Source organism: Vitis riparia, unplaced genomic scaffold, assembly GCF_004353265.1.
Source record: "Vitis riparia cultivar Riparia Gloire de Montpellier isolate 1030 unplaced genomic scaffold, EGFV_Vit.rip_1.0 scaffold824_pilon_pilon, whole genome shotgun sequence".
In the NCBI taxonomy this organism is placed as follows: Eukaryota; Viridiplantae; Streptophyta; class Magnoliopsida; order Vitales; family Vitaceae; genus Vitis; species Vitis riparia.
This window is the reverse complement of record NW_023269803.1, coordinates 79,861-106,917: the sequence shown is the minus strand read 5'-3', so window position 1 is coordinate 106,917 and position 27,057 is coordinate 79,861. Positions and strand designations below refer to the sequence as shown.

General features: G+C 33.2%; 1 protein-coding gene across 1 annotated transcript; it reads left to right on the top strand.

Annotated features, from left to right (window-relative positions):
* Positions 1 to 24,481: 24,481 nt before the first annotated feature.
* Positions 24,482 to 26,584, top strand: LOC117910718 (protein SODIUM POTASSIUM ROOT DEFECTIVE 1-like). The gene is made up of 3 exons (XM_034824834.1): positions 24,482 to 24,540; positions 25,580 to 25,655; positions 26,157 to 26,584. The coding sequence occupies exons 1-3, from the start codon at positions 24,490 to 24,492 to the stop codon at positions 26,276 to 26,278; spliced, it is 249 nt and encodes an 82-aa protein (XP_034680725.1). The 5' UTR covers positions 24,482 to 24,489; the 3' UTR covers positions 26,279 to 26,584.
* Positions 26,585 to 27,057: the final 473 nt, after the last annotated feature.

Sequence of the window (27,057 nt, the reverse complement as noted above, 5' to 3'; positions counted from 1 at the left end):
ACATCACCCAAGGGCAAGTCATACCCTGTGTCTTTTGGGACTCATACCCAAGGGCAGGACCAATCCCGTGTCTTTAGGGACTAAAACCTAGGGGTAGGACCAACCCCATACACCCACATCGGAGTGCCTTCCTCAAGGGCTTTAGGGACTTTCACCCAAGGACCCACGATCCCATATAAACAATATATCAAAAGATAATGCCTGTAGCATCGCATAAATACTTCCCACCAATCAATTCTATGAATATCATCTGTGATTATTCCATATCCTTCTATCAATGCAACCACACTATGAACCATTTCCACAACACTGAACCATGAATCTTCGTACCAATATGTGTTCCAATCTCAATGTAACATTTCAACACAATAAACCAAGATGCAATGACACATTAAAACATTTTATAAAATCATAGAAATGACATGAAATTTCCAATAAATGTTTCAAGAAAAGAAATCAGATACACTATGGGATAGCATAAAATTCCCTACCTTACACGGACTTTCCCTCTGTGATTCTTCTATGTAGGCGATCTTTACATATTACAAGGAACTGAAATGAAACACATAATTTAGATTTACTAACGATGAAAATTTATACAATTTACTGTTGCTAATTTTTAATTCTAATATTCTCTAATCTACATGCCTACAGGTTTTCAAATCAAATTTGAATTGAATTAAACAATATTTACAATGCATATTAATATTCCCCAATTAATTGTCAAACACTAATTGTTTTAATTTTTTTCTTAAAGCCTAACCCATTAACAAATCCAAGTGTCCAAATAACCTAATTAATCACATGTTTACTAATCTATTTTTCAATTAAACAACATTATACAAAGATTTATGCTGATCTTACCATTAATTAAATATTTAAGCTAAAATACTTTAATCCTTAATCAATTATGATTTTTAACTAAAACATGTTTATAGCTAATTACACTCAACTTTTACACAAATTTCACCCTTAATTTGTTTCAACATTAGGAACCAAAATAAACCAAAATTACTAAATTAAACAACTTGCTTACCTCAAATCTACACTTTCTCTCTCTAGATTCTCTCTCTAACCTAAGTTTCTGCAACTAAAATGGTGCAAAATGAGCTATAGGCCCTTATATAGGGCTCTCCCTGCAGCCAAGTAGGACATGGCTGCCACCAATACACCCAAGTAGGAGGTGGTATGCCACTTGGCTTCCACTAACTCCAATTTCCCAATTTTGCACTTTAGTCCTTCAAGTTATCAAAAATAAAACCCATAATTGCCCATTAGTCCTTTAGGTTTTTAAAACTATAATCAGCCCCTAAAAACCTAATAAGCATGGTTAAGTCATTAACTAATATCAATTAACCTTAGTCAAACTTTAATTCATAATTAAACATGATTAACACTAAACTAGTTTTAACATCTAATTAAGCACGTTTAAAATTAAGTACTAAGATAGTCACTATTGCCTATTTAATTTATTAGTGCTAGGTATTACAAAACCTATGTGAATAAAAAAACAAAGTTTTGGTAAACTAGAAAAAGGGAGAATGCAACTTGGATCGATGAAATGAGTTGCATGTTTTCAAAAGAATGTGAAATCTTTGTCCTAAACCTATAATAGATTTCTTTCAAAGTTTTAGATGGTTTAAAATCTTTCAAAAACAATTTTTAGGGGAAGCAAAAGGAACCAAGTGAATTAATACATCCCAGTCAATAAACACAAAAAGGATTTTTAAGTTTCTAACTTAAAGGGATTAAAGAAAATACAAGAAATGCTTACTTGGATGTCCTTTTTGCCTACCCTTCATTAACAATCGAGGAGCCTCATCCATGATGGTGTAAATTCATTTTTTTTCTTGCAAAAGAAATTTTGACTCAACTCAAAATGCCAATTTTAAAAAGCTTTTTCCAAATTGGAAACTCTAGTGTAATAAGGAAACCTCCAATTTATAAAATTTTGAAAACTTGAGAGCACTTTATCTAATTAGGAAAGATTTCATTCTTCAAGGATCCTTAAAAATAAATTTAATAAAAATATTTTAAATCCTTAAGAATAAATTTAGAAAGGAACTTTAGCTCTCATATTAAAATTTCTCATAAATTTAATTTCATTATCCTACACCTTTCCAATTTAATAATTTTTTAAAATATATGGAATCAAATTTTCATAATAATTTATTTTGTTAAATTACCAAAAATAAAACTTTTAGTAATTCCCTTAATGATAAATAATCCATCTTGAAAATTTCCAAAAATTATTTACTCTCCAAATTAGGGATTAGTGTAATAAGAAAATTTCCAAAAACTTCAAAATAAAAACTAAAGAGAGCACTTTATCCAAAAGAGAAAATTTTATTCTATAAGGATTCTCATCAAAATAATTTTAAAGAAAATAGTTTAGAATCCTTTGGAATAATTTAGAAAAGAAAACTTTGCTCTCTAATTTATTTTCACAAATTTTATTTTCTTAATCTACACTATTCCAAAATTTAGTAAATAAGATGCTTTGGAATCTAATTTTCAAGAAAAATTATATCCATAAAATTAATAAAAGTTTCATATTATTTACAAAAGAGGCTTTCAATAATTTTGGTAACTTTCTTAAAATAAATTCTCCATCATGAGAATTTCCAAAAACTTTATTTATTCACTAAATTGGAATGCTTGTGCTTATAAGGAATATCCAATTTTATAAAGAATTTAAAATACGAAAATCTTCTTTTAATATAAAAACTTAAGTCCTTGAAGATCCCAAGATTAGAAACTTTGAAAAATGGATATTCTAAGGATTTTTTTTTAGAAAATGAAACTAGATTCTCTTACAAATTTTAAAAATCTTTCCATATAAAAAATTCTTAGTAGTAGCACTATTCCAATTTTGAATATAACTTTAATTTGGAAATAACTTCTCATGAAAATTTATTTTCCATAAGAAAAATTAAAATTAACAACTTTGAAACTATTTCCCATCACATGCACCAATTTTCTCATTTTTGCCTGTGGGAGCGAGGAATTATAGAGGATGTCTTCTCAGTAGGTGGCTAGTCAAGGCTACAACATGCTCGTCCAATTGAGGGAATGCTGAAGATGGCTCATGGATGTTGAAGGTGGTTGAGATTTATTTGAGTGGTATGGTTTGAGAAGAACCTAACATCGAGAAGGAAGATCCAAAAGTTTGAAAAACATAGAGAGATAGAGAACATTATCACCCTTGCCGTCAACACTACCAACGTCTGTAGTGGCCATCTCACTCCCACAGCCTGTCGCCACCGCACCTCTAGCTCCACCACTCCTGATTACTACCCAAAAAGTGCTATTTTGCGCCTTTAATTCATTATGTTTTAAGCACTTTTGTGTAGTAGTTCTCCATTTTTATTCTAATTGGCATGTTAAGGACCTAGCAATGACTTCTAATCATATTTGTGGCTAGTTTTAGTGTTTTGACAGCTTTTTGGATCATTAAGACAAGCAAAGCAAAGGAGAGAAGCAAAGAGGAAAACAGAGGACAGTAGTTGCAGTCTTCCTTCGCACTTTTGGAGCACTTCCTGAAGTCCATTTTCTACATGCTATATACCATTTCAAAGATCAGGAAGTCAAGAATCCAAGCTTCAAACGGTGCACAATTCGGAGTTGAAATGAAGGAGTTACAGCCATTGGAAGCCAATCACTCCAAGCTGAAGGAAGAATTTTGCACGGCTACGAAATCACCCTTTTGCTGCGAAATGATTTCGCAGCCATTTTGCACAGTGCCGTGGAATTTCTCCTGAACTTTCCCGATATTTGCGACCGACACTTTTGGATATTTTGCTTCAGATTTTTGATGTCTAAATCCCCATTTTCTCCTTGTAACCCACCAATTATAGGATTCCTTAGTTATTAAGTTTGGAAAAGGGGTGAATAACCTCAGATATTTTGTTTTGTAATTTTCTTTATATATAGCTCTCGGGAGCTTGTTCTCGAAAGGATCCTTTGTACAAATTTGCAAGGAAGTAAAATACAGAGCACTTGCTCTGCTTTTCATATATATTTTTGTTTTCTCATTCTTTTTATTTCTAGCCAATCAAACTCTGAGGATTTTTCCTCAGAGGATGAGAGGCTAGGCTCTTCGTCTCTTGGAGTGAAGAAAGCCGGGTAAGTTTCCGAATGAAAAATTGGAACTTTTGTTGTTTTAGTTTTTAATGAAGAGAAAGTGTGACCCGTTAATGGTTTTTATCTTTTTAGTTAACTTAAAACTTCTTTTAATCACCTGGGCCAACACTTGGTAAGGCAAGTGATCTCCGTCCATGGAGATTCACTAGTTTACCCCTTGCGAGCCTTTGGGAGGTGACTTGAAGGTAGGATTTTCTAGAATTGCCAACACTTGGTAAGCTTTTGGACTCCAAGGAGACATCCATTAGTTATCTCTTGCGAGCTTTTGACGGGTAATCCAAGGTTAAAGATCACCTTGAATGACAAATGCTAGGTGAGAGGCATGAGCCATTGCAAGATGCATCAGTGAGAGGGATTTAGTGTTTGAACCCATTAATGGGAAGCATCTGTACAACACCGGTTGGAGAAGGAACTATATGTTAATTCTCTAATGCGAGGAAAAGAAACAAGTGACCAGAACTCCCTTTTTGTATGAGGAATCTGAGCCTAGTGATCTGAAACTCCAAGAAACACTTTTCTTTATAAGTAAAATCAGTTACTATTTTTGGTTAGTTTAAAACCGAACATTTTTCATTCAAACATCTTTATGTTTTCTTTTAAAGCTAACCTTGAAATGAAAAGGCACCAATTCAGCTTTGAATTAATATCATTTGCAAAGTGAAAACCCATCCCAGTGAACGATCCTAGAGCCACTATGCTATAGTAGCTTTGTCTTTGCTACCCTAGTATATGGTGTAATAGGTTATAAATTTTGTTGATTACTCCCTCAATCAAGGAGCACCAGTTGGACACGAATCAGCTGAGACACCAATTGGGCACGAATCAACTCCTAACATCAACGCCTCACTACAATCACCACCACATTCGTTCCTAACTGTTTTTTTTCTCCTCCATTGTCATTCATCTTCCAACCAGGCGCCGATGAGATCCATTCCGCCATAAATCATCCACCACAGATCACCTCCATTTCCAGTGCCTTTGTATATACCAAAGCCCATTAATTTCGTCAGACTATCATCTTACCGAAGGCTGCCGCTTCATTGCCATCGCCATTTTTTCGGTTATGTATTTCTGGTACCAGAGCCATTGCAGTCTCCGAACACCAGCTATAAGCAACCTTATTTTAGGTGCAGGTGACCCATGCATGCATGGGCTTTCAAAGTCTCCATCAGAGTCTCAAATTCCTATCTTATCCTGAGAACTCTTTGATCAAACGGTGCAGTGTAGAGTACTAGACCTTCAAGACCTAAGTGAGAATTTACAACTAGAGAAAAGCTTATCTCTCTTGACTTTTAAATGGGTACATACCCAGCTGAATTTTCCACTCACATCCCCAATCACCATGCCCATCTAAACACTTCTCATGCTCCACCCGTCTTACCATTCTTCATACTTATAGCTCACCCACACAACTTCACTTCCACCATGCAGCCACAACCATCTCATAGCTCACCCACACAACGTCACTTCCACCATGCAGCCACAACCATCTCACAGCTCACTCACACAATTTCACCTCCACCATACAGCCACAACCATCTCACAGCTCACCCACACAACTTCACCTCCGCCATGCAACCACAACCATTTCACAGCTCACCCACACAACTTCACCTCCACCATGCAGCCACAACCATCTCACAAATCACCCACACAACTTCATATCCACCATGCAACCACGACCATCTCACAACTCACCCACACAGCCCACACCTCTATCATGCAGTTGCACCTCTATGGACCTGCATTTTTCACGTGCGTTCCCACTCGAATAACGAGACTCACTTTTATTTGTGAAAAATTAATTTTTGGAAAGTTGGAGTCGCCACTTATTTTATTTTATTTTAAAAGGGAAAATAAAACAAGAAAGATAACCCTAAAAGAAGTGACTCCATAGTTTTTGGAAAAACGCATATTTGAAAAACCCGAGTCTAGGTCCGGGGATCAGGTTACCTATTGGGAAGGTACCTCTAAAAGGTAGCACCCCTCAAAGCCCTACAAAGGTCTTTATTGACTAAGTTAAGGGAAATGTGTCAATTAATTGGTTAATCATGGATACCTAAGTAGGCTAGGTGATTTCGAAAAATAACATGCTTAACAAGAAAACCAATCACAATCATGAAAAAGATTTAGGGTGCGTACCTGGATTACTTCTTAAGCGCTATCACAAGACATCAAAGTTAGTTCAAATAGTATACAATTCAACATGCGTTTTATAAAAAATAATCGCACAATGAAGCATATATATCAAGGCACCCAAGCATTATCAAACATAGGCATAGTTCACAGTGACAATCATATTTACAGAATTTAGAAGGTAGGTGATATGGGGTGTACCTGGATAGTATAGAGAACTCATAATATGCTTCCTCAAGACATGGGGGGTTAGATAATAAATAATAAAACAAGAAATCCTAACAAGCATATCTAATTAGCATAGAAAAAATGATTTAGAATATATGAAATGATCAAGTATCACACATATCTTGTATACAATTCCTAAAAAAATAGATAGATATGATTACGACAAATGGTAAGGGTGGTAGCAAAAATAAGTTTTGAAAATATTTTCTTATGTAGGGGTTTCACCAATTCCCCAATCGATATACACGAATTTAGCCTAGAATTGTCCCATTTATTTGGGACCACAAGCTTTGATTCGTGTTTTATTCAAAACCAAAATTTTCATTGGAAGCCGAGAAGGATGCAAACCGATCACGATATGGTTGCATATTATTATTATTTTTTTAAAAAAAAGATTTTGATCATGAGGACTCTAAATGAATTTTTTAACATAAATTTTTCAAAGGTATCTTTTGAGAAAAGCATTTGATTTTAAAATAAAGGGAATTTATGTGAAAATAACAAAACATAAGAAATAAAATACAGAGCAAAACAGAAGAAAACGAATTCACAAAGTGAAATTTTGGACAATCTGAGCAAATTAAAGTGGTGAGAATGGAGGCCAATCTTCACTATTTTTCGATGGCCTTTGAAAAGTAAATTTTACGAGAGACCATCAAAGCAATAAATTATTCAAACTTAGATTAAATAAGCTAATGAGACATTCACCAAAAATTAAAAACTAGTATTCAAGAAGCACATAAATTGAGCATAACAATCAAGAATTAACATAAGATTGACTAAACACACAAGTACACCTAGATTAAAAAAATAAAAATAAATTGAAACTATACTCAATTAGAATTAAAAAAAAAAAAAAACTTTATGTAATGGGATTAATTAAACTATTGGATTAAAATAATAAACATACTCAGTAAAAAAAAAAACAAATTAAAACTAAGCTAAATTATAATTAAAAACATGAATTTTATTAGCCAGATTAATTAAATTATTGAATTACAACCACAAATATATCCAAACTAAAAAATAAATTATAACAAAACTAAATCGGAATTAAAAACATAAACTTTATCTAATAAAATTATTTAAACTAATGAATTAAAATTACTAACGCATTCAAACTAAAACATAAACTAAAACTAAACTAATCCGGAATTAAAAAATACATAAACTTTATCTCACAAGATTATTTAAACTAATGAATTAAAATCACTAACACATTCAAATTAAAAAATAAAATTGAAACTAAATTAAATCGAGATTAAGTGTGGCTGATACCCCTCCTGAATACGTGGCTCTTGTGTGCAGCCGAATCCACTGTCCAAAGAGTCATACTGCTCTCCCTTAGTTCTGCGCATGTTATCTCTCAAAAAAATTTTCTCCGTGTGTTCTCTCTCAAAAAGAATTTTCTCCACATGTTCTTTCTGCCAAAATTCTCACCCAAAAAAATGTGTTGAAAAACCTCCCAAGTGTGATCTCAAGCTTCCAAAAAAAAAAAAAGTGCTGACATTTATTTTCTTCTAAGGAAAAATCTCACTTTCCTCTAAAGAACCCTCTCACTTTCTTCATTAAACGCACAACCTTATAATTCCTCCAAAACCAAATAGGTAGTCTTTTTTTTTTTTTTTTTTAATTGTCTCCCTTTCTAAAGAAAACCTCAAACTCCAATCTCCTTCTCCAAGCTGTGTCAGTTTTCAATTGTTTCCTTATCTCCTAGAGCCACCTTTCTTTAAACTCTCCCAAAATGTATCTTCCAATCTCAATATGGTATCCATTCCATCTCCAATGATCATGCATCCAAGGAAACCACACATTCCAAATATCAATACCGTGCACACCTTTCATACATTTCCTATAAAATTTCAAATAGATAAGGACAATTAATAAAATAATAATAATAATAATAATAATAATAATAATAATAATAATAATAATAGTACTAAAAAAAAACATTTACACAAAATTATTAAATTAAAACAGATAAGTAAGAACAAGCATTACAGAAAAAGTGACAAAATAATAAGGAAATAAAATAGATGAAGAAATAGATAAGATAATAAAAGTCAAGTCATGCAAGCCATACAAAAAATGCAATCATGCAAAAAAAAAAAAAAACTTGAAAGGTGACCTAAGTAGGCCTAAGTGATCCTAAGTGGGCCTAGGGTGCCTAAATGGGCCTAAGGTGCCTAAATGGGCCTAGAGTGCCTAAGTGGGCCTAGTGTATCTAAATAGGCCTAGGGTGCCTAAATGGGCCTTGGGTGCTTAAATGGGCCTAGGGTGCTTAAGTGGCCAAGTGTATCTAAATGGGCCTAAGGTGTCTAAATGGGCCAAGGGTGCTAAATGGGCCAAGGGTGCCTAAGTGGCCTAAGGTGCCTAAATGGGGCTAAGGTGCCTAAATGAGCCTAGGGTGTCTAAATGGGACTAAAGTGTCTAAGTGGGTCTAGGGTGCCTAAATGTGCCCAAGGGTGCTAAATGGGCTAGGGGTGCCTAAATGGGCCTAGGGTGCTTACGTGGGCCTCGGGTGCCTAAGTAGGCCTAAGTCTAAATTAGGGTTGTCAAGAGTCACAATGGAGTTAGATAAATCCCTCAACCAAAGTTTCCAAGGTGGTTTCGAAAAAATAGGCTACACGAGTAGTAATGGGCCACCAGGGAATTGCTGTAAAATACGGAATCAATACCTAATAGGACATGTGCTAGGAAGACAAAATGGAGGGTTTACAACCTCTCTCACACCTCACCATCACTGCTCACAAAGCCCCCACACGGCCACCATATCCACCACCTACAACCCCACTCATTTTCAAACCCACTAAACCCACTTCTCTCTCTACCTCCTCCACTATTCATTCTTCATGGAACTCAGCTCCCATGCAGCCCGCACTCATCCCATAGACCCCTACCCCTCTCATGGCCATCCCTCACCCAACCATTCAGCTCACCCATGGCCTCACACCTCCACCATGCAGTCGCACCCCACCATATGCAACCCACATACACCAATCTCCTCCGCACAACCCATATGCAACTCAAGGTCTCAATCTGACCACCCTCCAATGCCCCATGCAGTGGCCATGTTCCATTCTTTTTTTTTTTTTTTAATGTTAAAAATTTATTTATTTACTTATGTCATTTATTCATTTTATTATTCTCAAATAACTCTTTAAATTTTTTTTTTTTTAAAAAAAAATCTAATCTTTAAAATATAAATTTCAAATAGTTTTCTAAAATTTTAAAATCTAATCTTCAAAATATAATTTTCAAATAGTTTTCTATTAAAATCTAATGCTCAAAATATAATTTTCAAATAGTTTTCTAAAATTTTAAAATCTAATCTTCAAAATATAGTTTTCAAAATAGTTTCTAAATTTTTCAAATTTAATCTTTAAAATAAGATTTTCAGATAAATTTTCCAAATTTAATATTTAAAATACGATTTTCAAATAGTTTTCTAAATTTTCCAAATTTAATCTTTAAAATATCATTCTCAAATAATTTTCTATTCCAAAATTCCAATTTTTAAAATCCCATCTTCATTCAAAATTTCCAAAATTCCAATTTTTTTTTTTTAAAATCCCATCTTCGATCAAATTTTCCAAAATTCCAAAATCTCAAATTTAATTTTTAAAATCTCATTTTCAAATGAATTTTCCAAAATTCCAAAATCCCAAATTTAATTTTTAAAATCCCATTTTCAAATGAATTTTTCAAAATTCCAAAATCTTTTTTTTTTTTAAATACCATTCTTAAATAGTTTTCCAAAATTCCAAAATCCCAAATTTAATTTTTAAAATCCCATTTTCAAATAAATTCTCCAAAATTCCAAAATCCTAATTTTTTTTTTTTTTAAAACCATTCTCAAATAGTTTTCCAAAAATTTTTAAATTCCAATTTTTTAAAAAATATCATTCTCAAATAAAAATTCCAAAATTCCAATTTTGTTTTAAATATCACTCTTAATTAAATTTTAGAAATTCCAATTTCCAATTTTAATTTTTAAAAATGCCATCTTCAAATAATTTTTCAAAATCCCAAATTTCAAATTTAAATTTTCAAAACTTCTATTTTCAATTTTTTTAAAATGAATAAGATTTCATAATTCCAAAAATTTATGAGAATTAATTCATAAAAAAATAAATTGGGCTATGGTGGGGGCTCGACATTCATAACATTTCTTTCGAAAATAATTCAAGTAAACTATGTGATCGATTTTGTTTGATTTTGATTTGGTTTTGTGTGAGATTTTTTTTTTTGACACTTGTCATTATACACTAACCTTGTTTCATGACAACACTTTATTATCTGCTACTAAGGTACGCTCTCACCCTCACTTTGTTTATTATTTCGTTATCATGACTCGTTTTTTAACTTTGATCATTTTGGTATCCATTAATCTCCTAGTTAATTACCATGCTTGCTTCTCCTTATTTAGTAGAAACTCATTTTAAGGGCTTAGAGGGGTGCTACGATCTTTACTATACCTTCTCAATAAGTAACCTGATCCCTTAACCTAGTTTTGGTTTTTCACAGACCGTCTTTTCCAAATAAGGAGTCTCAGTTAGGGTTTTTTTTCTTATTTTATTTTCCATTAAAAATAAAACAAAAATAAGTGGCGACCCTAAGTCTTTTCTAAAAATTATATTTTTCACCAAATAAACAAAAAGCGAGTCTTGCCAATTGAGTGGGAACGCATAGTGCTAAAATGCGGGATCCATTGTTACATGATCAATCATGATGACATAGGTAAGTATAGAAAGGTTCGGGAAAGGTTAATTGTAATTAATTGAGGCATGGAGTGGACTATAGGTTTTTAAATTGAGCAAAATTGTTTAAAAATTAGTTTTAAAACTCCTTAAGCTCTCAAGGTTACTTGGAGCACTTGAGCACTGCTTAGAGCACTCAACTTCTCTACAGGGTGCTTATGCACTAGTGTTAGATTTCTAAATCTGCACAATTTTCTTATTTCTATAATTTAATCACTTTTATTTTGGAAATTCAAGTTTCAGTCTATTAGGTATTTTTATCCTACAAATACTATGCAAAAAGGGTTTTTTTTTTTATCTGCTCTATGAATGCAAATATTGGAAAAGTTGTATTAACCTTCATTGCATCCAAAACTCCCAAGAAGTTCATGTTTGCATTCCTTGGGTTAAGAAGGAGCTTTGCATTCCCTCAGGCGCTAAGGTAGGAACACACATAGTGCTTTGTCATGGATGTGAAGTTCAATATAAGTATTGGGGAGTAAGACTTAGGGATAACAACCAACTAGGTAAAATTGTGTACTATTATGTCGATAGTGGATTTATAATTAGAGGCCCCTAACCTCATAGTTTTTACATTTGTGTGATCTCTAAGAGATTGTATAGGTGATTTTCCATTTAAAAATTATTGTGTCTTGAATTTTATTTCTTCTTTCCACTTCCTTATATCAAAGGAGAAAGTAAAAATAATAAATTTTGGGATAAACAGAATTAAAAACCTATTCACCTCCTCTAGGTTTTTCCTAATCTAGATCTACAAACTTCCGAGTGCACTGCCCCCATGATTTTTTATTAGGACTATAAAAGAAACAATGAGAATAATAGGATACAAGACATACGTGGATACCATCTACAGAGACAAATTTACTTGACCCGGATGCAACCTCCCACCATGGGCTTACTCTGTCCAGCATGCTTTTTCATGTCCATGTTATGACACCTTGTACTTCTAAGTGTACACCCTAACTCCTTGCTGTAAGGATGCACTCAACTTATTAATGCCCTTTCACTTAAAGAATTAACTTTCAAGTTTCCAAATTGAAAGATTTTTGAAAGCCAAGGAACAATGGTGCACCAGTAATGACAAAGTAGTGGTTTGTTATGTGTCTAAAAGATTATGAAAAATATTTTTTTTATAAGCACAAATTAAAATCCTAGGTGGAATAAAATAGGAAGACTAGGAAACAAAATTTTAAACTTTCTTACAATGTTTAGACTCTTTTTTACATTAGATTCAATTATTAACTTTATCATTACTTGAATCCAAAACTATAAACTTATCATAATGTGCTTCATTTTCCTAATCTGAAACCTGCATTTAAATGTTTTACCAACAAACTTGCTATATTAAAAGACACCCATGATTTCTCACCTGTGTCTTTTCTCTTCCCTTTTCCAACTTTTTCTCTCTTTATTCACTCTTCTATTTCTTCCTTAGATTTTGTTATCAACATATCTGTAATTGTCTCATCTACTCCATTTTCTCCTCAACTGCAACCTTCCATTCCATTAATTCATTTGACTTTTTTCTTTTGGTAGACATGAGGTAAGTAAGCATGTAAATGAAACTGTCACACAGTTAAAAGCATTCTCTTATGAATTTGGAGGAAGGCCAACTAACCTTACATGGTCCCCCACCCTATTGAACACGTATTTACTCACAGAGAACCTTGTAGAAATGTCTTTGTTTCTTATCTTTACCCAACCAAAACCCTTCATCGAATAATAAGTCATGGGCTCTTCTTTACACGTAGCTTTCGCAGTTAAACGTCATGGCCCCACTGCCAATGCCAGACTTTATATACTTCATCTGCCATATGGGTATGGTTTTGACTTTTCGGCATTGATCCTCAGACAAACTCCATGAAGCAATGAAGCTTGGATACCAACTCTGAACTTAGAACAATGAAAATGAAGATGATTGGTTGGTGGTTTACTTAATGGCATTAAGTTAGCTTTGGTACATTCTTATATCACAACGAGTTGGATTTTTGTTTTTCAACAGATTCAATCAAATTTCCTTAGAAAATAATTAGATTTTTAAAATTCTTAAATGCGTGTTTGTGAATATATGAACTGCAACATTAATTGTTCAGACTCTGCCGTTCAGCCTTGAAAGAGACATGCATGGTTGAAACAGCAGATCATATGTTACGCCAAGAACATGTATTGAATTGGTTAGACAGAGTGGTCCCTTTGTGACAGAATGGGTGGGGAATTAAAAGAATTAAAAGAATTAAAGGAATTGAAGTGGAGTTTCATATGGCAGGCTCAGACTCTAGCGAAGTGGTCGTTCACTCTTCATCCACCCATCATTGCAGAGTTGGTGGGTTCCATTCATATCTAATCGCACTTCTCCAGTGGGCTATGGGAATTATGGAACCTTTCATTACCATTTATATATTCTAGGTCTTGGTCTCTTTTATTAAATGGCAGTCTATGCCTTTTTAAATTTTCAAATGACTAGCTAGCAAAAGAAATAGGAAAACATTTCTAATTTCTTGAGAAGGAAAGTCTATTACAAAGTCATTTATATGTCTAGTATATTTGAAAAAATTTCAAATTAATGTCAATATCCGTATCTTCAAAATTACCCTTGGTAGCCCTTCGATATAAGCACTTTTCATCTAAACCATCTTCGATCTTCACAAGGAATACTCTACAACCTTGAATTCTGGATGATAATTTCTTTAGTGATTGGTCAGGCAACTTGAGATGGTAACAGTCAAAGACAAAAGCCACACAAACTACTACTAGCTAATAACCAATTCATGAAATTGCCATCACATTATGTTTACTGTCACTAAAATTCTTGAAAACCCCCTGTTGGTTTTGGTTTCTTTTTTAATAGAGCTTTGAGATCTTGCTTTTACCTTGATGATGAGCATCTTTATAAATTAGGGCATCTTTATCGACCTCTAGGTCTGTGACTTACTAGAAGTGGATTAGGTGGTCAAGGGCTCTCTAGTATCATCATAGATATTGAGCTTTAGCATAGGTAGGCTTTTTCTATATGATGTGTGAGATAAAAAAACTTTAATGAAAGAAATCAAAATAATCATGGATATGGTCGTGGACATGACTGTGGATGTTGCCAAAGTAATAGAGTAAGAGATAGTTTCAATTCATCAAACAATGAAGAGATAAACTAAAACTCATATTCCTCAAGAGAACATGGAAGATGACACAACTCAAGGCAAATCGAAAGGGGTAGGTATAGTAAATCCCAAATTCAATATTATAATTGTAAAAAATATGGTCATTATGCTTGTGAATACAAAAGTTCACTAACAATATTGAAAGATAAACTAACTATATATGTTGAGAAGAAAAATCAAGAACTTACTATATTGTTGGTCTATAAGGAGAAAGTGAAGAGAAAAACACTTGGTATTTGACATCGAAGCAAACAATCATGTGTGGTCTTAAAAATACGTCCGTGGAGCTTGATGAATTGGAAAGTGGTCAAATTACTTTTGAAGAAATTCTAGGAAAGGGAAAAGGTGAAATCTTAATTCATAAAAATGGAAGGCATTGATTTATCTTGAATGTCTACTATGTGCCCAATAAAAAAAATAATATATTAAGTTTAGGACAACTTTTTGAAAATAGTTATGATATTCATAAAAAAATAAAATTAAAACCTCTCAATAAGAGATTAACATGTCAATTTAATTGCATTTATCATCCTAAGTGTTAGGAGAGAGCTCTTAAAAGCATGACATGATGTAACAGTAAATGGATTTTATTATTTATAATATGATTCTTATTTCTTAATTTATTTGTCCTATTTATGCATTATATTATTAGAGCATTCAAACCTAACATCTCTTGCATTGTTCATGACTTAGGTGCATTAAGAGTTACATAGAAGATTTTAGTCATGGGTTCCTTGCAAGTAGATGAGTTGTTCACAATTGATTCATGGACTTAGGCAATCCACTTTAGGTTGTAGTGTACTACATCCTAATTGGAGGGATGACTTGTCTTGGTCATCGGGATGAGTTTCCCATGGTGAGTGCACTAGTGTGTATGGTTACATATTGAACATGACCTATGGTGATAATAGGCTATCGGGTAGTCATGTTCTCACTAAGCTACTATGCTATATGGGTTCTCAACCTTGAGAGGAGATTGATTTAGTGCTAAAGTCTTTAGTGACTTTGACTAATGATAAGACCCTAAGGTGCTCATATATTCCTTATGGATTGGGTCACTATTCATTGAGGTTGGAGGCAATGGGTATACCTAAAGAAGACATTATGATATCTTATGGATTTGGGATAGTGTATTCCCTTAGATGATCCTAAGAACATGTGATTATAAAATCTATGGTTGTAATCATTCATTAATATGATGTAACAATAAAGTGACTAGATAGCTCTTCCTTGGACCTGTTGTTGGGATAAAACATTTAAAGGCATAGCATGATGTAACAATGAAAAGGAATTCATTAATATTTATATTATGATTCTAGTTCTCCTTTTATTGTCCTATATTTAGGGATTATCTATGTTGAGCATTCAAGCCTGTATCACTTGCATTTCACATGACTTGAGTGCATTAGGAGTTGCATAGAAGATCTAAGTCATGGGTTCTTTGCAAGATTGATGAGTTGTTCACAATTGATCTATGAACTTAGGCAATTCATTTGAGGTTGTAGTGCACTACCCCCTAATCGGAGGAATGACTTGTCTTGGTAATTAGGATGAGTTTCCCATGGTGAGTGCACTAGTGTTATAGTTACCCATTGGACAAGAGTTATGGTGAATCATGATTGGTTATTGAGTAGTCATGATTCACCAAACTACTATGTTGTATGGGCTCTTAACTTTTAGAGAATATTAAGCTATTGTTGAGATCTTAAGTAGCTTTAACTTACGGGTGAGATCTTGAGGTGGTCATATATTCCCTGTGATTGGGTCACTATTGATTAAGGTAAGTGACAATAGGAATTCTTAAGATAAACACCATGATATCTCATGGGTTTGAGACAACATGTCCCTTTGGGTGATCCTAAGGATATGTGATTATAAAATTTATGGTCATGGTAATTCCTTTAGTAGAATTTGACATATGATCCTTATGAGTTAAAGTATGTTAATGGATCACAAAATAAAAGGATCTATTACTTAGGGATTGAAGAGGTAATCTTGAGAGTTGATAACATTTATCTTGTTAAATTATAGACACTAGTTCATGGGTAGCTTGCATACAGTCAGTAATAGGTCATAGACTCAAGCATTCTATCTCAATCTAATATCATAAGATACTAAAGTATAATTAACTCTCTATAGTAGGATGTTAAGTCAACTTTAGAATTGGATTTTGATGCAGAGAATATTTTTCAATGGGTCTCAATGGTCCCTGCTTAAGCCTATATTCCTAAGTGGCATATTACTTAAGGGATATATAGGTTATTTATTCATGTGTGCATAATTAATCTAGGAACATCCATTAATAGGTATGTCTTTTTGAGCACATAAATCTATAGTTTTATATGATTAAATGCTTTGAATGCTTCCATTGCATAGATCTAGAGATCCTTAGGATAGTTTTGCACCCAATGGTCCAGGGCTTAGAATAGAGTAATCCAGATTTCAAAACTTGACACTAGAGAAGTATGGGGTTCTCTTTCTATAGGGATGGAGGCTAGAGCTTACTCTTTAGAAGACGATATTTAGGAGTCTCTAACCCTAAACCCCTAAGGGGGTTTATATAGACTTCCTTGTGAGCTTAAGTGATTTGAGTCCTTCTTAGGCTTGAGTTAATTAATCTAGTCCATTAGGTCTTAATTAATTAGCCCAATCTAAAAATACCATTCATAAGTTCTACTACAACCTTGCTCTTTTACTAAAAGGTCTTTATGCGCACAAATGAATAAGAAACCCATAAATCCTGAAGACTAATGTGCCACTAAAAAGTGAGTTCGAGTGGGTAACATTAGGATCTATAAGAAAAAATTGGCTCGCTTAGAGTCTAATTTTGAAGTTGACTAAACATCCTATTACATAAAATCAACTACACTTTAATATCTCATGATATCATATCAAGATAGAAAACTCAGGTTTGTGACTTACTAACGACTATATGTAAGTTTCTTATGAATTGGTGTTAGTAAATTAAATCATAAAAACTTAGATCTAGGGTTAAAAAAAAAAATTATCTTTCATTTGAAGTTTTTTTATATTAAATCTAGTTAGTGAAGTGGATCTCAATACCTCACGACTTTCCGCCCAGACTCTTCCCGGACCTTGACATTAGAGAAGGGCGAACTTTTCTCTTTATAAGAATAGAGTATAAGGCTCACTCTTTAGAAGACAATATCTAAGAGTTTCTAACCCTAAATCCATAAGAAGGTTTATATAGACTTCCTTGTGAGCTTAAGTGATTTGAGCCATTCTTGGACTTTGGTCACTTATTTTAGTCCACTGGCTCTTAATTAATTAATTAGTCCTATTAGACTTTAATTAATTAATAAGACTAATCTAAAAAGATTATTCATAAGTTCTTTTTCAACCTTGAGTTTTTATTGAAAGGCTCTTATGTACACATATGAATAAGAAAACCATAAACCCTTAAAAATAATGTGCCACCAAGGAGTGTGAACTTAAGTAGGGACCACTGAGACTGATAAGAAAATATTGGTTTCTTTAAAATCCAATTCTGAAATTGACTCAATATCCCACTACAAAGAACTAATTGTATTCCAATATTTTATGATATTAAATTAAGATACTAAACTCAAGTCTATGACCTATTATCTACTCTATGTAGGCTCCCCATAAATTGTTGTTCATAATCTAATGAGGTGAATACTATCAACCTCTCAAGATTACCTCTACCACTCTTAAGGCTTAGATCCTCCTATTATGTGATCAACTAACATACTTCAACTCTCCAAGAGCATTTGTCAAATCCTAATAATAAATTACTATGACCATAGATTTTCTTATTACATGTTCTTAGGGTTACCTAAGGGATCACATTGTCTTAAACTTATGAGATATCATGGTTCCAATCTTGAGAATACATGTTGCCACTCGTCTTATACAATAGTGACCGGATCCATAGGGAATATATGAACTTATTAAGTTCTCACTCGTAGGTTAAAGTCATTGAAGACCTTAACACTGGCTTAGTATTCTCTCAAGATTGAGAGCCCATACTATATAGTAGCTTGGTAAAGTCATGACTACTTGATAGCTAATGTAATGACTCATCGTAGGTCTCATCCAACATGCAACTATACACACTAATACATTTATTATAGGAAAGTCATCCCAATAACCAAGATAATTCATTCCTCCAATTAGTAGTTAGTGTGCTATAGCATCAGATGGATTGCCTAAGTTAATGAATCAATTGTGAACAACTCATCAACTTGTAACCATCCAATGACTTTGATTTGTTGTGCAACTTTTAATGCGCTCAAGTCATATTACAATGTAAGTGATGTAGGCATGAATGCTCAATCTAAACATAATACACAAAAATGATAGTAAATGGAAACCACAATCATAGTATAAATATTAATGAAACCTTTTATTGTTACATCATGTCATGCTTTTAAGGGCTTTATCCTAACAATTTTCCACCAACTCTTAAAGCTTGTTGGAAATACATGTAACACCTGTGTTATCCTTATGACCATTAAAGACTCTATTCAACAAAGTCTTGTTGAAGGGATCCACTATAGAAATACCTGGATTACTCTAGTCCTCACCTTGGATATGTAGGGTGCATGCAAAAACTATCCTAGGCCTTTTTAGATCTATACAATGGATGCATAATACATAATAAATTTAGAAATAGAGATTTAGAAATGCTACTTGCGATTTGGATGTTCCTAGATTGATTTTAGTTAGTGAAAGGACAATACAGATCTTGAAAACTAGTAGATCTTTCACCCAATGACTCTCTTTCCTAGATCTTAGGATGCAAGGATGTGGAACCTCTCTAATGGGAATAGACACTAGGGTTCCTATCTTTGGAAGACTAAATAGACAAAAGATATGAATCTCTAACCCTCAAAGGGTTTTATATATGCTTTCTTATGGGCTTAAGTGATTTGAGCCCATCTTGAGATTGGGTCACTTAATCTAGCTTACTAGGTCCAAATTAATTGAGTAGTCATATTAAGTTCCAATTAATTAATAAGTTTAATCTATAAAGACTGTTCATAAGCTCTTGTGTAACCTTGTGTATTTATCAAAACATCCTTATGCATATAAATGAATAAAGAATCCAAGTCTCTCTCAATAAATGTGACCACAAAGAATGTGAGCTTGAGCAGGGACCATTAGGATGCATAGGAAAATAATGGCTCTCTTGGAATCTAATTTTGAAGTCAACTCAATATCCCATTATAAAGAGTCAATTTCACTTTAATATCCTATGATATTAAAATGATATATTAAACTCAAGTTTGTGATCATTTACTATATGCAGGCTCTCCATGAATTAGTATCCATAATCTAATAAGGTTAATATTATCAACCTCTCAAGATTACCTTTACCATCTTTGATCTTAGATCCTTTTATTATGTGATCAATTGACATACTCTATCTCTCTAAGAACATATGTCAAATTCAATTAATGAATTAATACAATCATAGATTTCTTAATCACATGTCTTTAGGTTCACCCCAGGGGACACGTTGTCTCAAACCAATGAAATATCATGGTGCCTATGTTGAGAATATCGTTTTCCATCTACCTTAACCAACAATGACCCAATCAAAGTCACTGAAGACCTTAGCACTAACTTAGTATTCAGGTTGAGAGTCCATCAAGCATAGTAGCTTGGTGAAGCCATGACTACTTGACAGCCTATGTCATGACTTACTATAAGTTTTATCCAATATTTAACCATATATAATAGTGCACTCACTATGGGAACTCATCTCGATGACTAAGACAATTCATCCCCTCAGTTAGGAGGTAGTACACTATAGCCTCAAAAGAGTTGCCCAAGTTCATAAATCAGGTATGAGTGACTCATCTACTTACAAGGAACCCATGACTTAGATCTTTCATGCAACTTATTAGAACTCAAAATTGGTGTGCTACTCATGATCATATTAACACCATGCATTCAATTTAACTAAACTATGAATGATCTTCTATTGAAAAATTAAAAGCAATGTTCATACAATTAAATGCATTCCATTGCTAGGGATCTACATCGCTACGTAATCTATTCTTGCATCAAAATGCCTCTTTTCCTTGTTTCTTCATATTTTCTTGTGTATTTAGACTTCTTTTCCTTGTTTCAATTATTCTTGGATCTTTGGGTTTCTATTCACTTTTATTTATGCACATTTTATCCTCTTTTTGTTTTATTCTTCACTAGATTTAAACATTATTCCTCAAATAGGGGATTAACATCTAAGTTAAAAGATAATGATTTGAACTTAAAAGCTATTCAAAAACTTATTTTTATATATGTAATCTTGTTTAATTTTTTTTAGAATCGTTATTTTTCCCTTGCTTTTTATGCTTGTTTGATATGAGATTTCGAGGTATTCAAGATCCACTTCCTCAATAGGATTTAGTGTCAAAATATTTAGATCAAAGGTAAAGTTTTTTTAGCCCTAGATTTAAATTGTATGTTTGAAGGCTTATGTTACCTTAGATCTAGTATCCCTGGGTTGATATATGCATGCAACCTTGTGATCCAAGGATTAGGATGGATTTTTCAAGATATTCCAAAATTGAGCATGTCAAAACATGATTGTTATGTTGAAACTTGTTGTCACGATTTCATTGAAGTGCTTAGATAGTGTGAAAGCTATGTGATTCTTCAATTGTTGGCATATCATGAACTATTATGTTGTGACTAACTTGGTTGCTACATGAGCAACATGAAAGTTAGTGCTTGAGGCATAAGGCACCATGAAAGGTAGCCTTGTAAAATTAACGGGAAAAAATAGTGCCTAAGTGAAAGGCTTTAAAGGAAGAAGGATAAAGTATCTTTGTTATGATATAAGATTGGGCATTCACATATGTCTCAGGGTAAAGTATGTACAATTGACTAAGTTGAACAATACCAATGTTAAAACACCAAAAGCAGGAAGAAAATTTTTAAGTTTAACGAAAAATTAGGATGTAATGAGATATGAATCATAATCTAATTAATTCAAACATTATAACCTCTTTCATAGTTCATACTTCGAGTTCTATCAAGATGGACTATTTTTTATATTAAGTTGAATCATGGTTCCATACCTTGGAATGTGGCAGACTCTTACTAGTAAATTAGTTGGGAGAGATGTGAGACAATGGAGAGAGAGAGAGAGAGAGAGAGAGAGAGAGAGAGAGAGAGAGAGAGAGAGAGAGGAGAGAGAGAGAGAGAGAGAGAGAGAGAGAGAGAGAGAGAGAGAGAGCACCCAACTTAACAATTGACGACTAAGGTTACTGTTATCGAATTGGATAGAATAATGCCTATGTATAGGCTTACGATAACCTTGGTTAGGAGTGTCAACTTGAGAGATAAGTTTCATCTATTGCCATGAATGCATATGACCATTAATTGGGCATTATTGTTAAGTGGGATGAACCCAGCTACCTTATGCTTTGTTTGGATTGAATTGTAAGAATTTAAAGACTTTTCTTTAAATATTGTATTTCATAAAAATCCTTCTTTCTTTATATACAAAGGTATTTTACATTTCATAAAAATTTATAATACCAATTTTAATTATTTATTAAAAGTACATTTTGACTTCAATTTCAATGTGTAATTAAAGTAAAAAAATAAAAATAATTTCAAATTACACTATTCGAAATTTATTAGAGTCTGTTTGACTGTATGATTTAAAAACTTTTCTGTTTTTAAAAATAGAAAATCGTTTTTAAAAATTTCTAACACCATTTGGACATTGTTCTTTTAAAATAATTTTTAAAAACAAAGTAAAATAGAGAACTAATTTTAAAGAATAATTAAGAGTTATTTTCATATGTGAATCTATTTAGTCATATTTGCTTAAATTTGATTTTAAAATTATCTTTAATTAAGTTAAAGAAAAAATTCAATTTTTAAAAACAAGCTTAAACCTTCTTTATCCTCTCTCTCTCTCTCTCTCTCTCTCTCTCTCTTATATCCACAACTGAAATTTGGAATTATGAGAAAAAGAAAGAAAAAAAAATTTATTGTTCGGATGGGGGAACAAGAACCAACATTAATGATGCGTAGGAGAGAGAAATTTCAACCTAAAAGAAATTTCAACATAAATATCTGTTTTCTTTTTTTCCTCAGTTCTCAGAGGCCAAAAGAAAAGAAGGTAAAAGAAATTAGTTGCTACTTGCTAGGAGCTCAGAAAGGACAGAATCTTACCTTTCCTAACTCATTTATTGCACTGCTACTTAACTGAAATTTTTCCTTCTGTAACCTCTATTCCTTTTGACCATCATTTTCTCTGTAAATTCAGTCTGCTTCCTTTCTCTATCATCTTGGTTATTAACTTTAATCAGCAATTTAATTTTTTCACGACCAAAATACCCTTGCCTCTCTGATTTAATGACAACCAACCCAGAACTCTATGTATCAATGATGGGAACAATATTAACAATGTTCAGTCTGGCTCTCAAAACATTTTAATTTAATTAGTATATGAAGTACATAAAATAAATTGCTTTAAAGAATCAAATATTTTTCCTAATTTTTGGTAATAAAATGCAGTTTTTAATAATAAACAATATATATATTCTTCCGACAATATAAACATATAAAATAATAATATGACTAAAATATGAAGAATATAATTAAGGTACGAAAAATGATCGGGATAGAGGGATGCGATTAAGAGAAAAGTGATTAGGGTACAAATTATAATCAAACTAAAAAACTTGGCATAATACCTATTTGGTATCATAATATTTTCATTAGGGTTAAAATACAGTCACAATGAAAGATTGATCTTAGCACCTGGTAGAAAGTGGATGAGGAAGAGCCATGAAGCCTTTGTTGAATGTTTACTCCATTTGGGCTTCACTTGTTCAAGTTAACTATATGGCTCAAAACACAAGTAATGCTGAATTTTAGTACATTATACTTACAATTTTGGTTCCTAATTTTACAGCATTAACCCAGATAACCACCATATGCCTTCCAGTCAAATTGCCCAAAATATATTTGGTGTGGAACTTTAGTTACTTGAGACTTCTGGTAAGCAGCAGGCGGATATGCAAATTGCCTGTACCTAAATGGAGCCCACTCATTGCAGTGATGGTTGAGAGTGATGATTGCAAGGTTGAGGATTGTAAAAATGTCAACATAAAGGCCCATAACCTTGGTGCCATTGCTACTAAATTTGTTAAGCTATAAACTTGGATAAGAATTACATAATATACCAATAATGTATGTCTAATATTCTATCTAAAGCAAAGTCCTTCTTACTTGTATCTGGATTTAATAGCATATTAGGCTGCTAATTTGATTGAGAAAAATCAAGTGTAATGAGAGAATTGATGTATTTTCAAATGAATTTTAGTTAAAGCCTAATACGATTTCATTATAAATCTTTGACACAAGTTTGTGAGGTGATAAGTACAAAGGTTTGTACTCAAACAAGAAATAAGATATGGTTATAAATCTTTTGAGCTGGGAATTTTGTGACATTGTAAGTACAAGGGGGTTGTACTGAAAATGAAGTGTGTTTAGTTTAGTTTAGTCTTTCTGCATAATATTTATGATAATTATTCAGTCAGTCTCTCAGCAATATTAACCAGTGGCATCTAAGAAGGACAAAGACATGTGCTGGAATCCATCAGAACACAAGTACTGGGTAGAGATATATTTACCCCTGCCAGCCCACTACTGTTAGCTAAAGCCATAAAGGCAGCATGATCCTCCTATTTTACTCCTTCAAATGCTATTACTCTTCACTATTCTCAACAGCCTTGCCTTCAATAGGGATATATCCTTCAAATACCCTCCTCCTCCTCCTCTTCACTTCGATCAATAGGCATGAACCTCAAGACAAGCAAGAAGATGAGAGGGCTTATGTGCCACTCTCCGGCAGCAACTGCAGTCTGCATTCCGGGTGATCCACGTTCGGTGATCGTGCCAAGAAGGCCAGACAGAACACTGGTTGATCACTCAAGACTAATCAATAATGCCAAGTACTCCAGACTGGTTGAATCTCATCGCTTCACTCCTGCTGCTAAGAGATCTGTTCTTGTGCCAGCCATGAAAAGGGGCCATCGTCCAGTGCGGAACCAATGCCCTTCCATCCACCTTCTTCAACACCTTCATTGGATCATGTTTTCCAGGTCAGGTTTATGATCATATGCAAAGTAGTTTCACCATTTTCTACACATTAGCATTTCAACCACTTCACTAATTCCAACTAAAATTTTTATTTCTACCCAAAAATATAACTACAGATGATGAACTCAACTGTCCAAAAATAGACCAAATACCATGATCTATGACTGACTATCATTATCCCTTATGTTGGGGGAGCATCCAATCCTGCCCCAGAATGTGATATATTTCTTCATATTGCGAAGTATTAAGTTCTTGAGGAAACTCCAGTATGGGGTAGAAGTAGGGTAGCACACTGTTATAATGGTGTTTCACCGGTGGTGGAAGCTAGAAACTGGGCATTAAGGGCCTGTTGGAAACAGTTGGGAATGGTATGAGGCAATATGTGCTGTCATTTTCAGTAGAGAGGTGAGTTGCATGCATATCCCATGAATTGAACTTTGAGTAGCTCTCATCTCTTTTCCATCTGTGAGTATAGTAAGTATTCCACATATTAATGCTTTATTAGATTTTGTACTGCAATCAGAAACTATTATTAATGAAATTGAAGGTGGCCATGCTAGTTAGCACTGCAATACTGTTCTACCCATTCTACCAATAGTACATTCAGATAAATCACATCATCCATTTTTACCCTTTTTTTGGAGGCACAACCTTGGCCTATATGCACAAGAGCCTTGTGGATTTTGTTTTCTTCCTTATTTGTATTGAAAAAAGTTTTTTTTTTTAAAAAAAAAGTTAAATCTTAAATATTTGTCTATGTTTGATAGAAGGAATGAAATAATCTTTTAAAGATGTTCTTCTTTTAGAAGGAAAAACCCAAAAAAGAAAAAGGAAATTTTCAAATATTTTTTAATTACAAAGTTGCTTAACATGTCCTTTTATAAAATTAAGATTATTTCATTATACATGCATTGCCAAAAAAAGATTTTAAATGTAAATAAAAAAATCTATTTTCCCTCTTAAAATTTTTTTTTTTTAATCTGATAATTTTTTTATTTTTAATATGAGCTTTTTCTTTTAATCAAATGTTTGCTGCTGCAGGTGGTTGTGATGAGAGTTTCCCTTCATTGCCAAGGTTGTGCTGGTAAAGTGAAGAAACACTTATCTAAAATGGAAGGTAGGTATTTGTTGCTTGGAGTTGGATATAATTCCAACATCTTGCATTCAATTGTATGCAATGTCACTACTTTTAAATTCAGAAATTTGCATCACCTTTTTTTCTTTAATTTGGTGACCAACCCAAATATATCTGAATTTGAACCATGGACCCAATTTAATTTGGCAACTGGTCATTTTTTTTATCTCTCAATCACTACATCTAACCCTCCAAACTTCACACAATCTCAACCCCATTTTCAGCTTCTATATTACTTGACTTCCAAGTATAAATGATTGAATTTAAATTTTGTAAAGGAAGGGTTGTGCAGATGTTGGATTCTTTTTCAAAGATGCTCTGGTTATTCCTAATAAAATATTTCAGTAACAAATTGTTTTCTGAAAAGCACTTTCCTTCTGTTGACAACAAGTATATTACAATTGAAAAATACAATCTAACAACTAAAAAGTGGGACTGCTAATTTTGATTGTGGAAAGCTAATACAATTTTGCCTTTTATTAGGAGTGACATCATTCAGCATAGACCTAGAGACCAAAAGGGTGACAGTGATGGGACACGTCTCACCATCAGGAGTGCTTGAGAGTATATCAAAGGTGAAGAAAGCAGAGTTATGGAGCTGCTGAATCGACTTAATTAAAATGGTAGGAGAGGTCACATGGTGCCAATCAGAAGCAAAATGAAGATGCTTTGTATTTATATTCTCTTTAGGCAACTTGTTTGGTTGTGTAGAAAATTAGGAGTGGGTGGAAATGTGATCATGTGCTTTGGAGCAGTATTGATGGTGATGTGTGAGAGGGTTGACAGCAACATCCCCCATCTTTCTATCTCTATTTCCATGGTTAAGGGCACTGTGATGTTATAAATGCTTTCAATTGGATCTACTTTTCAAGGAGGGTAATCAATGTTTTTTTCTTTTCTTTTCTTTTTTACTTTTTTTTCTGCACTAGATTTGTGACAATACAACTTTCATGTATTCAAATCCCAAGCTTTGCTCGTAATTTGCGCAATCCTATTCAACATGAAACAGATTTTCTGCGCTATCACTCCTTCAAAAAGTGAAGTTTATAGAGTCATAATTTGATCACAAAGTTGACGGTTGGTTGAGCTTATCATTGTTTGTCGTTATGCTAGAGATGAAAATGATGGACTTTTTGTGGCCTTGGTTAAGAGCAATAACAATTCAGAAGTGACTAATAAATCTCAAGTCTTTGCTGGATAAAAATGGAAGACCTTAAAATGTGATTGGTCATCCTGTGGAGAGTATTGTCCCTATAGACTAAAATGGACTTTTTGATATGTCAGTTGAGAGAGAACAATTTAAAAGCCAGTGACTGTAGAAAATCTGTAGTTTTCCAAATGAATGTGAAGTAGAAGAGGAAACTAAAAATATATCAAAAGAACA